The following is a 15,298-nucleotide window of genomic DNA, read 5'->3' as shown; positions in this document are numbered from 1 at the left end:
TAAACATCCCCCATCTCTTTGTAAACATTTGTTATTAACAGTAGCTGTAATAAACAGTTAACTTTTGTTTTCTTTTAATGCTGATCCTTAAAGCACCTTAGTCTGTTTTTTAAATTAAGACCTTTAACAAATACATCTGAATTTCCACTGAACTACTCTGTGAAAAAAATCAATGAGTTTTATTCTGCCAGAGGTCCCAAATTCAACTAGGGGCTAGCAAGATCCTAAATATTCAAAGTCTACAAGATTTTATTAACTTCAGTATCCTTTCTAACAAAAAGAGCTGTTAGGAAACAAGTCTAAAAGATCGGTTTGACTCAGTACCATCCCCATTCCTTTTTGTGATGAAACTAACTTAATAGTGAAATGATCAGAAGGAAGTAGTTAGGAGGAAGAAGAAAACAGGAATAGCAATGAAGTTGAAATACAATGCGTTTTTGTTTGTTCATACAATGAATGAGGAATTACCCTTACAATTACCACTCCTCTAAAGAAAATTTAGGAGTTAGGGTACATTTTTTGTCACACATACTTCTCTATGCCTGTTTGGATAACCCTCTTACCTGTGGCTGTGGTTCAGCTATCTTTCCAGAACACCATGGAAGTTTTGTTGGAGGTTTTATTCATTAGGGTTATGGTTTTGTTATATAGTTTCTGCTGCTAATGAAATGAAACTTTTAATAAAAAAATATATAATTCATTTTGGTGTTATACTGGGTTAATAGACTTATAAAGTGTAGGATTTGTAAGTTACATTGTGTTTTACACTAGCCTAATTCACTGTTAGAAACACCCTAGTTAGATGAGCTAGTTTTGGACCCACCCTAAGGACTGTAAGAATTGATAGTGTTGTTACTGGAGAAACTTGGTTCTTCTCGCCAGTGCAGTAAAGAATTAGAGATCAAAATGGGGCACGGCCAGAAGGGAGGCCGCCCCCTGTGCCCGTCATGCACTGCTTGTTCGTTTGTGGGGAACCTGGTGCTAAACCATTCGTAGACGACCTACTTCTGGGTCGGGCTTTCGTAGGTAGCAGAGCAGCTCCCTCGCTGCGATCTATTGAAAGTCAGCCCTTGACACAAGGTTTTGTAAAAAGAAAAAAAAAAGAATTATAGATCAGTGAGTCTATAGATCAATGAGTGCTGCATAAGCAGTGTTCCCATGGAAGAGAACCTCTAGGGTGGGGGTTCTAGAAAGGCAAGAACAAGGGTGGCAAGGATGATGGTGAGAGCAGGAGAGAGAGATTCTTTGTTCTGAGGATTTCCAGAGTTGGTGGGATGGGTTTCCGCCCAAAGAAGTTACATATTGATTAACTGGTAAAGGTGGTGCCAGCTTTCCAGGATGGGGGTGTGAATACCCAAAGGTGTTAATGGGCTTCTTCCTTTAGGCACTCTGGGTCCTTTCTGGTTTTTCAGGCCTCAGGATGCAAGAAAGAACAGTTTCAAAGGCTTTCTTTCCCAGCTCTCGGAACAGATAACAGAATTTCAAGGACTGCTGAGTCAGTGGGTGGCACTTGCATCCCTTTTCCTTCCTGTCTTGGGTTGCCGCCTGCCCTCTCCTCACAGCGTCAAGGCAATTTTGGTGGAGTTCATCTATACGACCCTGCATCAGGGTGCCGGGCAGACCTCTCTGTCAGTGCATTCATGCACTTTATACTTAGGTACAATTTTAAGATTGTCAAACAGGGTTGCATCACTTATTCAACACATTTCTTGAGTTCCTGTATGTTACAGGTTATTTCACAGGGTGTAGTGAAATAGGTGTTACTACTCTGGTACCACAGAGGAAAGAAACTGCTGGCCAAGGGAGGTGAACTGAGTTGCTCAGAATCCCAAAGCTAGTAAGTGTTGAAACTAGAATAATATGATGCAGGCCTTAAGGGAGGCACATATAAACTGTATTTACTCTTGGAGTCTAGTTTCTGTCCATTAAAAAGAAATTTTAGAATTCTGTGAAATTACAAAGCTTTCATCTGGCTGTGCTCCACACAGCGGTGGTTCTCAGACTCTGGGTAGGGTGCCCGAGAGTCAGTGAGTGCCGATGGAGCTTTTTAAAATACAGTTTCCTAGTATCACCCTAGATGCACAGAATTATTGAGCATAGGTCCTGGCCTGTATATTTGAAAAACTTTAAAGATGATTCTGATGTGTACTTTTGATTAAAAACCGCCACATGAGAGCCAACACTGCAAATCTGAAGTTCTATTTTGAGGAATTTTTGGCTTAACTTGGGTTTCCATTGGCTCACAATTTGTGTAATATTTTAACAGCTCATTGTTTGCGGACTTGGAAAGATAGATGTTAATGACTGGAAGGTAAACACCCGGTTAAAACACTGTACACCAGACAGCAATGTTGTCAAGTGGTTCTGGAAAGCTGTGGAGTTTTTCGATGAAGAGCGACGAGCACGGTTGCTTCAGTTCGTGACGGGCTCCTCGAGAGTGCCTCTGCAGGGCTTCAAAGCCTTACAAGGTATCAGCGCCAGAGGGACAGACCACGGCCCACCGACGACTGCGGGGGTGGCGGGGGGTGGGGGTGGCAGTCGGTACTTGGTGTGTATACTAGTTTACAGCCATGTGCTTATAAACAGATTCTCTTTTCACCCTGTTTCTTATTTGTAACTCTCACATCTTGATCCCTTCCTCTCCTTCCTTTTTTTCTTCCCCTCCCAAGAGTCTTTTCTGCGGGGGTTCTCTGGGATTGTAGTGAGTGCTGCATTGCATGCTAGAGACCGAATGTGGTGATGCTCTGCCTTTTCTGCTCACCTTGCTTTTAAACTCTGCTGCACTTTCATGTAGGGGAAGTCCATTTCCATCTTACCTGGCAAAACGTTTACTTATTTGGGATGCTGTTCCCTCTGTTTTTCTATTCTTTTAATAGAAAGTGGCAGCACACGTCGTCAAAGCCATTTGTGTGGTCAGAGCACGTTAGTTACCACATGGCATCCGACTGCTTATTTATAGTCACGTCCATGTTAATGGGTTGTTTTCTGGGGAATAGCTGTTTAATTTTTGGATGAGTTGGTAATATTGCTGGTGATCATGGTGCTTTGCTGGGTGGCAGTTGCTTCCTTTATCTCTGAAGCTCTTTGTTTCCAAAGTTGATGCTGCTGGTGGTGATTGAGGATATACAAAGCAAGACTGGTACATAACCCATCAGCGTTGTCCACAGCACAGTGTCTAAAGCCCATGGGGAAAGCATACTGGGAGTCGGGCTGATAGTCCCTATTGAGAGAACTCATCATTATCAGACTACCATAAAGTGAATTTGTATTTCTATGTATATGTGTTGGGGCTGTCTTACATTAACTGAAATTTATTCTGTAGACTGGTAATCTTTTGCTCTTGGCCAAGTTTGAGTCATGAAACCTAAGTTCACATTTAGGTTGTCATCTTTTTTAATGCGTGTGTATTTAATCTTGGATTTGCCTATTTTTCTCATGCTTTGGGGACATCATTTTACTATAGAAGAAAGAAGTTGGCAAATGATTTCAACCCTGAACTTTTTCTCAGATTTGAAATGCTAGCATATTAAGGAATCCAACCATATTCAAGGTCAATTGCAGCTTTCAAAGCAAGAATCTCTTCCTGGGAAAAGAATATTTTTTGGAAGCTTGTGTAGAGTCTTTAGTATTCCTCTATCCCTAGACTCTGTGGTTTATGTACCGGGTTCATGCAGAGATTGAGACACTAATGCACGCACCCGTGGTGGTCTGACCCACACTGACTTCCTTGGCAGGTGCTGCAGGCCCACGACTCTTTACCATCCACCAGATTGATGCCTGCACGAACAACCTGCCCAAAGCGCACACGTGGTAAGTCATTTTTGTAGCTTTTCCCCCCTATTCCATGTGCGTAGGTATTCGTTTCAAACAGGTGACTTTTCATTTGTTGTTGTTCTTACTACTAAAAGGAATTATAAGCAACTCTTTAAGTGATGTAATATTATTCTGAAATTGGTAGGCACATCTGGAAGTGGTAATCTCTACTGCAGAGGGATAGATCTGTACTCCTTTAATTCCCTGTGTGACGCAGAGTGGTGTGGCTGTGTGAGTGTGCACTTGCTAGGATGGTGCGCTTATTTTAAATGAACTGTGTAAAACCCGATTTGCTTATTTACAGCTTCAACCGAATAGACATTCCGCCTTATGAAAGCTATGAAAAGTTGTATGAAAAGCTGCTAACAGCCATCGAAGAAACATGTGGATTTGCTGTGGAATGACAGACTTCAAGGATTCACCCAGGACTCTATTTATACCCCTGACAGCCTCCTTTCAGCAGAGTTTCAAGGAATGCTGAGATACAAGAAAATGCCCTCCCCTTTTAAGTTTTAGGACACTGTGAGGGGAAAGGACAATTTTGAAATTCCTTTTTCAAGGAAAAAAAGAGGTCTTTATGCTTTGCCATGAGGCCACATTCAGCTGCTATTTAAAATTAATATCTTGAACCTAAAGAATGCTGACTTTTCCTACATTTCCAGAGTTAGGCAGTATTCTACACTTAAAGACTACTACTATTTTTATAAAAGGTAACCTATTCAAATCACTTCACAGATTTCAAGTCTCTGAAACATCAAGACAACTTCAGCAGTCGGTACAAGTCACATTTCATTTTGATTGAATACATGATTTTGAATAGCTCCTGTACTCGCTCTTTGTAAAAAAAAAAATGAAATAAAATTATTTTGAATTATCCTATCTTTGTAACCAATTGGCTAAAAGAATCATTATCTTTAAAAAATTAAGCCATTTATACATTTAATTACATTTTTCTATAGCAAAGCATTATATTTTAAAAGTATTGTATGTTTCAACCTAGCCTAAGTGAGTCTTTTCTATATTTTTCAAGCACAAAGTACCTGGAATACAGCTATATAATTTTGGTTGTTAGATTCCTAATGCAACCATTTAGTCTAAACTTGGTAGCTTATTTGCTACAATAAGATGCTTTCAGGGGCTCCCTGTTTTTACGAGACTTTAAAAAACCCTAATTTTTTTATCTTGAATCAATATGACCAGGTGTTTTGGACTTACTTTTCATTTTAAATGGATATCCTACATTTTTATAGCTTCTCAGATCATATGGATGGGATGGAATTTTAACTCTTTTGCTGGATCAACTTAATATATATACTATTTCTGGAAACCAAAGTCTCCTTTGACAAAGTACACCTAATTTATATTATATTTTAATTATGGTGTAAGTTTCTATCAAGTAAACCATCCTAAATCTTTGTTTAGCTGTTTGCAATATTTTAATCAGCTAAAATTATGAAAAAGGAAAAATTTGTTCTAAAGATTATTTAACACATTTAGAAAACCTGCATTTACCCAACGAAAATAAGGTGGGGGTGGTGGGGCAGGGGGTGGATTATAGAGAAAGGGTGATTCCAGCTGTATGGTGTTGATTACTTTAAAGCTGAAGAATGAATTTCGGAAGTGAAGAAATGCCATTTCCCTTGGTGTTGAAGATCATCTGATCTTGAAATATTCAAATTTAGCTTTAATATGTGTGGCATGTTGCATGATGCAGAAGGCAGCCAAAATTCTGGAATGATGAATTGGAAAAAATCTGAAATCATGGGTGGATTTTTAAAATCAGCCATGAGAGATCTGCACTGTTTTTTTTTTTAACATTGATATGAAATCAAGAATAGCAAATTTTGATGATACAGCTTTGTTTAAATTTTGTGGCTTAATTATTAAGTCAGTAATAGGCCTATGTGCTTATTTTGATGGACTGGTTTTTAGTCTGTGTTCTTGACACCATGGGGTTCCTCACAGGTGCCTCAGAATCAATGGTTTATGAGAGGAGGGACAGAGAGGGGAAGGACTAGTTGGTATTCAGCAGGGGCCTCTAACTCCCCACCCACCCTGTTTACCAAGAGCAGCTCCAGTTTTTGTCTTTATGTACTGGAATTCCAAGTAAGCGTTCACAGGGTTGGGAGAGGGGAGGATAAAAGAAGGGGACATTTGCCACTTAAAAGAGATTGAGAATTATTTGTGTCGTTTCTAAGAATTTAAATTTATTTTATTCAGCCAAATTTGACTGTTCCATGCAAGCTCGTTATCGTCTAACTGTGCAGTAGTAATGTGCTTTTGCCAGCCTTTTTCTTCCCACTTTGTGTTTTCCTACCGTATTCTTAGCATTGAAGAACATCTTGAATCGTACAGAAATGGTGTGCATACTGTTTGATATCAGTAGTTTCCGTTTTCACAGTAGTACCTTACGGGTCACAGGTTTTCTCTCTCCGATATTACAGGACTAGTGCAGTGCAACTGCCTGTCGTAGAAGCTTTCGGTGAAAAGCCAGCCCGCACACACTTGAAAGGAATGGTAACTGACAGAGGCAGTACTGATGAAACGCTCTATCACAATGTACAGTATCAAGCAGGCAAATACCATCACTTTTCTGAGTGCCTTTTTAAACTTTATAAAAATGATTTAATAGAGCTTTAAGAGACATGAATTACCTACTAGTCTGTGGTTTCACCAACATTATTTATAAAAATGTTTAGATTTCATTTTCAAAAATATGTTCCCCGATTAGTTCCAAAAAGGTGCTAAGCAATCACAACCCCCCAATGTGTCATTGAGCTTTGGACTTGCACCTCGTGTTTAATGTGAATATTTATTTCCACATGTCCCTCTTAACTGGGTTTTTTTCTAATCCTTCCTCTAGTTGTGTTATTTCAGACACGTGATGTGTATTCATACATTGCCTTTCTGTCATGAATACTTAATTATGAACAGTGGTTACTTTGTAGAGATCATATGGCAGTATAGAGGTGAGTTTTCTTTCGAGGGTCTGATTTCGTGGTGTAATGAGTTTTTAAATAGTGCCGTGTATAGTGTACATTTTGTTTTGCACATAGTTTGTTGCCCTGAATGGGTTTGCTTTTTACCAAGTCATTTTTTTTCTTGCATTTACAGTCCAGAGCACAAGTTTCCTTTCTTTTAAATACAGTGTAATTTGCTTTATTTTACAACACTAAGTCTGCTTTGAACTTCTGGCGCATCGAACTGATTGCTTTGATGGGAGTTCGAAGTTGCTCCAAGCCATCGTTTCAGTTGGGTAGAGCAGTTCCTTCCGCTTGTCAGCTGCAGCACCCAGTCAGCGGGGGCCATTCGTGGTATTTACCCTTCTTATGTTAGGATGATGATTGTACCAAATGCTGAGTTGTTTTGTTTGTAGATGTAATTAGTTCACTTAATGTAATATTCTCTCAAACTGACTTTAAAAACAAAAGTTTTATCTTTTTCATTGTTATTTGTATTTATTACAGAGTGTTTTAGCTTTGATATTCTTTGTATTTTCACTCAGTTGTTACATGAGCTTTATCAATAACATCTGTATAAATGGTTTTTAAAAATTAACTATGTATGTGCCCATGCCGAAGTTGAGCAATAAAATGAATGCTGTTTGCACTGTCACAGCATCAAAGTTTTTAAAGAATATTGAGTTTATAATGAATTGTTTTTGAAAAAATCTGATTGGTTCTATGAAGGGTGACAGCATGTAAGCCATGAAATGAGAAGTTGAAGAAGATTCCCAGGCCTGCCTTAGCTGATACCTCTGTCACTTTGGGGAGCTGGAGCTTCAGAGCACTCAGCATCTCCTTCCTGTCTCCAGGTGAAGCAGGGAAAGTGCCATAGGGCACTTCTCCTGCCATGGCAAATTGATTGGTTGGCAGTGGCTGTAGGGGGGCCTATATAGGCTTGTTGGAGAAGCGTCCTGGTCCTGCAACAATGTCACGTGTCAGAGCTCTGGAGGGCGGAGCTACAGTAGGGGCCTCATTTGCTAACCTGGTGTTAAGCAGTTAAATCCTCAAAATGAACAGGAACCATTACTTTATTTAAAAGGTCATGATTCACACCTATATAAATGATAATGGATGAAGGCCCAGCTAAATACATGGGTGGAAAAAAGAATGGATACGATGTTTTTTCATCCAGAACGTAGTCTGTGTGAAGTCTCTCCACAGAGTGAATGCAGAGATATAGGAGCAGTTTTAAAGTTCCCAGGTGGGCATGCTGTCTGTTTTTATATACTTTTGAAATTTATTTTTTGCTTTGTCTCACTTTGTCATGGTCACTAGGTGTTATCTAAAATTTGTTAAGTTTTAAGGATTTTATTATTATAATCTATGTTACCCAGAGTTTGATTTCACTAATATGTGACTTTTTTTTTTTGTGGTGACCTGATTTACTTGTCTCTTCATTATAATTAAGGTTAACCTTGGCACCCACTGTATTTTTTGTACTTTTTGTCCTAAATGCTTATAGTGGGAAATACACAACAGAGCAAGAGCCTGGTAACAGGAGAGATAATTATACAGAAAAAGGGTTACATTCCTACATTAACATTCTTAGCTTACTAGACAACCAGAGTTTAAAGTTACTGGGTTGGCCAAAAAGTTCGTGTATTTTTCTGTAAGATGGCTGTAGTAGCATTTAGTTGCCTTCACCTTCACTCCAAACAGTTTTGTTAGATTGTATTGTGACAGCTGTCATATCATGTGTTTTTTAAAAAACCAAACTGGTAAGTTTTTTGTGTAGCCATTTATTGCAAGAAAGGTAAAAACACAACTGAAATTTGTGCAGTGTATGGAGAAGATGCTATGACTGATCCAATGTGTCAAAAGTGGTTTGCGAAGTTTCATGCTAGAGATTTTTCACTGGATGATGCTCCACAGTCAGGTAGGCCAGTCGAAGTAGGTAGTGATCAAATTGAGACATTAACTGAGAACAATCAATATTATGCCACACCAGAGATAGCTCACATATTCAAAATATCCAAATCAATAAAGTTATTGGTGAAAATGAAAAATGAGTCTTTCATTTTATGGAAAAAACTAAATGGATTTTGTGGCCAACCCAGTACATTGTATTAAAAGGTATTTGTTCTAAATGTGACTTGTTCTTTGTTAATTCAGTAAATTATCTGCTGTGCTCCTGCTGTGTGTCAGGCCCTGTACCAGCTTAAGATGGTTGTTAGAAGCTGAAAGTTCAAACCTAGGTACTCAAAACACAATTTGTGTATAGTGGAGAAGTGATAGGGGCACAGGATTTAAATAGCTTACTTCAGCAAGGCCTCAGATTCCAGGCTTGGTTTTTAAAACCATTGATTTTATTCCCCTACCTCCTTTCTTTCCCATGACACTTCAGCTCCTAGAGACACTGATCTCCAGGATGGGTAGCTCCTTCATTGTATTTGTGTTCATCATACAACCGGCTCCATTTCCAAGGTAATGTGCTCAACTATTGATAGCATACCTCTTGTGGATATTTGACCTGAGATTTTTCCAGGCTGTCCACGAGTCTTTAATATAAGCTGTAAACCCCACTTCTGTCTCCTTTATAGTGAGTGTTTTGTAAGTAAAAGAAGTGGAGAAGTAACTGTAGCAGCCCATGAGGTGGGCAAGGGACCCTTCCAAGATGTTTTTCCCGCCGACTTAAGTGTTCATGAAGTCGTCTTACCTTCAGCTCAGGAATGGGAGTGAAGGCGGTGAGCACATCAGAGCGAACCTTTCAGATTACTCACTTCTTCCAAAGACCGTGCTGGCATGGCAAGATGGCGGAGGACCAGTGAGAACCAAAAGGTATTTATTTCTTCTAACGGAAGTATAACTGACATATTAGTTTCAAGTGTACAACATAATGATTTGTATATATTTGTATATGTTGTGTAATGATTACCACAGTAAGTCTGGTTAACACCTAGCACAGTACATAGTTAAGTTTTTTTCCTTGTGAAGGGCACTTTTATGCCATACAGTATTGTTAGCTATAGTCACCCAAGGGATGTACATTACATCCCTTGACTTATTTTATAACTGAAAGTTTTTCTACCTTTTGAGCCCTGTCACCCATTTCACTAAATCCCCCCAGCCCCTCTGGCAACCACCAATCAGTTTTCTGTATCTATGAGCTCGGTTCCCCACCCCCCCAAGATTGCACATATAAGTGAGATCATAGGTTATTCGTCTTTCTCTGACTTATTTCACTTAGCATAATGCCCTTAAGGTCCATCTCGTTAGCACAAATGGCAAGATTTCCTTTGTTAGGCTGAATAATAATATTCCATTGTCTACATATACACCACATTTCTTTATTCATTCATCTGCTGACAGACACTTGTTTCCGTATCTTGATTATTGTAAATAATGTTGCAGTGAACATGGGGTGGGCATGATGCAGTTATCTTTTCTAGTTAGTGTTTTCATTTACTTCTGATAAATACCCAGGATGGAATTGTTAGGTGGTTGTTATCTGAATATTTTGAGGTATCTTTGTACTGTTTTCTATGTGGCTGCACTGATTTTACATTCCCGGTAACCATGCAGAAGGGCTTTCTTCTCCACATCCTCAAGACATATTTGTCTTTTTTTAAAAGATTTTATTTATTTATCTTTAGAGGGGAAGGGAAGGAGGGAGGGAGAGAACATCAATGTATGGTTGCCTCTCATGAGTCCCCTGCTGGGAACTGGCCCACAACCCAGGCATGTGCCCTGACTGGGAATGGAACCGCGATCCTTTGGTTCGCAGGCCCACACTCAATCTACTGAGCTACACCAGCCAGGGCCATATTTGTCTTTTTGATAACAGCAATACTAATGGTTGTGAGGTGATCTCTCATTGTTGTTTGATTTGCATTTCCCAGGTGGTTAATGATGTTGAGCACCTTTTCATGTACCTTTGGTCACTATATGTCTTCTTTGGGAAAATGTTCAGTTTTTCTGTCCATTTTTTAATTGGGTTTTTTTTTTTTTTGCTATCAAGTTCTGTGTGTTCTCTGTATTTTGTATATTAATCCCTTATATGTCTGATTTGCAAACATTTTCTCCCACTCCATAGATTGCCTTTTCATTTTGCTGGTTTCCTTTGTTGTGCAGAAGTTTTTTAGTGATATAGTTCTGCTTGTTGATTTTTTGCTTATGTCAAATCCAAAAAATCTTTGTCAAGACCACTGTCAAGGAGCTTACCCACCTGTTTTCTTTTAGCTTTATCGTTCCAGGTCTTACTAATTTTTGTGTACAGCATAAGATCTGGTGGTCCAGTGTCATTCTTCTGCATGTGGCTGTCCAGTTTGCCCAACATTTACTGGACTTCCCCATTGTATATTCTTGTCTCTTGCCATAAATTGACTATATATGTATGGGCTCTCTATTCTGTTCTATTGATCTGTGTGTCTGATTTTATGCCAAAACAGTTTTTAGTACTCTAGTTTTGTAATGTAGTTTGAAATCAGAGATTGCAATGCCTCCAGCTTTATTCTTCTGCAGAAGGCAAAGTTTTAAAGGCAGTTTGAGTTTAATGTTTTAAGACAAAAAGACACTGGTCACATCAGTCAAATTAGCTGGGTAATGGTTTGAATGACTTGAAATTCTAGATAAAACATGCTTTCAGAATATCTAGATTTGGGATAGATCACTCTATAAGCTGCAGGTTAAGCCCCAATTTTGTATTTCTCCTTTAGTTTATACTGTTTCTCTTAATGGCACCTTCTGTCAGCCCTGTCTGTCTCGCTCTCCTGTTGTACCTCCCCCAACTGTTTTTCACTGTGATGCCTCTTCCCATTGCAGATAAATTTCCCTTACACCCGCCACCTCTTCACTAAAGGCTCTATTCTTTTGCTTTACTGCAACACTAATACTTCCTTTCCCTTCTCATGTTTTTAAGTGGAGGCAGTTAATTGCTTAGTGTCCTATGATACAGTAATGCATATGCCCAGCTAGACACACAGTTAAAAAATCACTACATTTAGAAACTTAAAAACAAAACTTTATTATCCTTTCTCCCCTTGCTTTCCAGAAGCATGCTCAAATCTTCAGTCTGTACTTCTGATACTTCCACATTTCTAAATAATATGGTAACATTGCTCTTCATTTAGTTTTTGACGTAGTCAAGTTAGTTTCCTTTTTATGGTAGTTAAGGATTTGGCTCTCACACTAGCCACCTCATTTTATAACACCCCCCAAACTGTCCCCCACACCAGTACACAGTTCTCAGTAACTTTCAAATGTGTGCACTGTGATGAGCCTTGCCTGGGTTTCTGGAGGAAGTGGTTTCACATATGGAGTCCCTCCTCAGTTACTTGGATTGCAATAGCCTCCCCTTGCTGAGTTCCTTACTACTCCTAGAAAAATCTTTTGGCATCTTTTTAAAAAAATTTTTTAAATTGATTATGCCATTACAGTTGTTCTATTCTCCCCCTTCATTCCCCTCCACCCTAACCCCCATCCCCACCATTACCCCCCCTTTTGTTTATGACCATGTGTCTCAAGTTCTTTAGATTCTGTATTTCCCATGCTATTCTTGCCCCCCATCTATTTTCTATCTACTGTCTATGCTACTTATTTTCTGTACCTTCTCCCCCCTTCTCCTCCTCCCACCCCCCTGTTGCTAACCCTCCTGGAGATCTTCATTTCTATGTTTCCACTCCTGATCTAGCTGTCCTTTTAGTTTGCTTTTGTTTTAGGTGTGGTTGTTAATAACTGTGAGTTTGTTGTCCTTTCACTGTTCATGTTTCTTTAACTTCTTTTTCTTAGATAAGTCCCTTTAACATTTCATATAATAAGGGCTTGGTGATGATGAACTCCTGGAATTTGATCTTATCTGAGAAGCACTTTATCTGTCCTTCCATTCTAAATGAAAGTTTTGCTGGATAGAGCAATCCTGGTTGTAGGTCTTGGGATTTCATGACTTGGAATACTTCTTTCCAGCCCCTTCTTGCCTGTAAGGTCTCTTTTGAGAAATCAGCTGACAGTCTGATGGGGACTCCTTTGTAGGTGACTGTCCCCTTAGCTCTTGCTGCTTCTAGGATTCTCTCCTTCATTTTAATTTTGGCTAATGTAATTATGATGTGCCTTGGTGTGTTTCTTCTTGGGTCCAAGTTCTTTGGGACTCTCTGAGCTTCCTGGATTTCCTGGAAGTCTATTTCCTTTTCCAGATTGGGGAAATTCTCCTTTATTATTTGTTCAAATGTTTTCCACTGGTGGCTGTTCCTTTCCCCCTTCTGGTACCCCTATAATTCGGATGTTGGCGCGTTTAAAGACGTCCTGGAGGTTCCTAAGACTCTCCTCATTTCTTTGAATTCTTGCTTCTTGACTCTCTTCTGTTTGGCCATTATTTGCTTTCTTCTGGTCCACTCCATTGATTTGAGTCCGTTTCCTTTTCATTGTTGTTGGTGTCCTGTGCAATTCCATTCATTTCAGTTAGTTTCGCCTTCATATATTTGTCTAATTTGTGGCTATAATCAACCAGTTCTGTGAGGATCCTGATCACCAGTGTTTTAAACTGTGCGTCTGAGAGTTTTGCTATTTCTTTGTTGCTTATTAGATTTATAGGCTCTGGGGCTTTGAGCTCTTCTTGAGCCATTTTTGGTCTGTTTGCGCCCTTTAAGTGTGAGGAGCGGCGCCTTTGACTCCCAGGTCGCTGGGTTGTGGCGCTGTATGTGGGGGCGTGGTCAGAGCGGGGAAGTGGCAGCACCCTCTGCTGTTTTGTGCCGCTGGGTAGGAGCAGAGCCTTAAGTGGTTCTCCAGGGCCCGGCCACTCAGAGTCCCTGGGTTATGATGCTGTATGTGGAGGTGGCGTCAGAGCTGGGAAATGGAGGCGCCCTCCCTGCCGCTTGCTGCAGGGACCCACTGGGTCCCGGTCCAATCGCCCACTCCCTCGCTTGTCTATCTTAGCACAAATGCGCAACCACAGTCAACCCGCAGCCCTGCTCCCTCGCTGTTTCCCCCGCGGTCGCTTGCTTGGTTGCTCACTCGGTCGCTCACTAGGTCTAACCCTGTGCCTGGATTCCGTGCACCTGAGTCCGTCTGACTGAGTTTTCCTGTGCAACCCCGCTCCACCAGCTGCTGGTTTCGCCCCTTACCGGTCAGGCTGAAGAATTTGTTGTTAATGGACTTCCGAAAAGTTCAATTTTCTGTGTTCTGGCTGTGTTTTCTGTTGCTAATATTTAGTTGTCTCTAAACTTGGTTGTGTGAGAAGGCACGGCATATCCACCTATGCCTCCATCTTGGCGGACGTCCGAGGGACTCTCATCTTTTGGCATCTTTAAATTTCCCTGTTCTATTCTTTGACCTTTGGTTAGCAATCCTACCCCTTCCCTGGTAAATTTCTTCACTTCCTTCTTGTTGGTTATTCCTAGTTCTTAGCTTGGTCAAGAGCAGGCAGAACTAGTAACTTGAATCTTCCTAAAACAGTTCACATTCAAAAAGTAAATAAAAGCATTGTTATGCTTGTTTTAATATATTAAGCAAAAAGTGAAAGTTTATGTAATCTACCACTCAAGAGTTGCACTTACTACTATTGGTTTGAGACTGTTCATCCAGACCTTTTCTATATTGTAATGATTGTACTTCATTATACTATATATGATATCATAGTTTTCAAAATAGCATCATTGTAGTTTATTTGCTCATTTTACTGAAGAATATATTGTGACTAGTCTATCTAGATATACTTTATCATTTTTCTCTTTGTGACTTTTAGAACTTGTGCGCTCTACTCTTGTATATCTAGCCTTGCCTCATGCATGCATTTCCCACCCTTTCCATTCATCTGCACTGACTCGTCACGCTAAATGGCACAGCAGTCTGCACATCTCATCATGTTCCAAAACTGGCTGCCAGTCTGCCAAGTATTTTCCCCAGGAAGCTCCATCTGTCTGCCTAGAGGTCCAGTGTTGTCAGTTGTCATTCCAAGAGGGTAGCACCTGGACCACAGCATTAGATGTAGCTGCCTACTTTTTTCTCCAGGACAGTCAGGTCCCACTCCATCATGCCTTCGGCCTCCCTGGTCCTTGATCATTGTTCATATATGCTCATCGCCATGCTACTCTCTGCATGCCCTAATGGGAGCCTCTCTTCTCCCTCCACTCCTTTCCTGGTGTTCTCTGCCACTCTATAGCTTTGATTAGCACAAGTCCCCATAACCTCAACCACTCTGAAGCCTCCCTCCAGCTCTTGGCCTTCAAAGAAGCCCTCTTCTCTATGGAAGACCACCCCAAGTGGGTTTTCTTTTTTCTCATGTTACCCCGCAGTAGAAATAGGGTTGGTGTACTCTTGCTCACTTCCAAGTCCATTGTGCCTCCTCCCCACCTGCAGTCACTAGTGGTCTTCTGAGGCACACACCACCTGGCCTCACACCCTTTGCCTCGCCTCATGCTGTCCTCTACCATCTGCTAGAGGCTGTAGGCATAAATTCTCATCTTTTGGCCACCATATATGAAAAAACTACACCCACTTGAACCATCTTCAAGGTTTACTCCTAAGTCCCATCTCTGATGATAAGCTTA

The 15,298-nt window shown here is 40.3% G+C and overlaps 1 protein-coding gene across 2 annotated transcripts in view; it reads left to right on the top strand.

Moving 5' to 3' along the window:
* SMURF2 (SMAD specific E3 ubiquitin protein ligase 2) overlaps positions 1 to 7,450 on the top strand; it is a 121,384-nt gene extending 113,934 nt beyond the window's left edge. For both annotated transcript variants that reach the window (XM_037127988.2, XM_037127989.2), the window contains 3 exons: positions 2,267 to 2,468; positions 3,735 to 3,810; positions 4,118 to 7,450. In XM_037127988.2, coding sequence (XP_036983883.2) covers positions 2,267 to 2,468; positions 3,735 to 3,810; positions 4,118 to 4,217 — 378 coding nt within the window. In that variant the 3' untranslated portion in view covers positions 4,218 to 7,450. The remainder of the gene's footprint in view (positions 1 to 2,266; positions 2,469 to 3,734; positions 3,811 to 4,117) is intronic.
* Positions 7,451 to 15,298: the final 7,848 nt, after the last annotated feature.

The sequence above is a fragment of the Artibeus jamaicensis genome, unplaced genomic scaffold, assembly GCF_021234435.1.
Source record: "Artibeus jamaicensis isolate MK-2021 breed Jamaican fruit bat unplaced genomic scaffold, CSHL_Jam_final contig_1998, whole genome shotgun sequence".
Taxonomy (NCBI): domain Eukaryota; kingdom Metazoa; phylum Chordata; class Mammalia; order Chiroptera; family Phyllostomidae; genus Artibeus; species Artibeus jamaicensis.
This window is presented reverse-complemented; position numbering and strand designations above follow the sequence as displayed.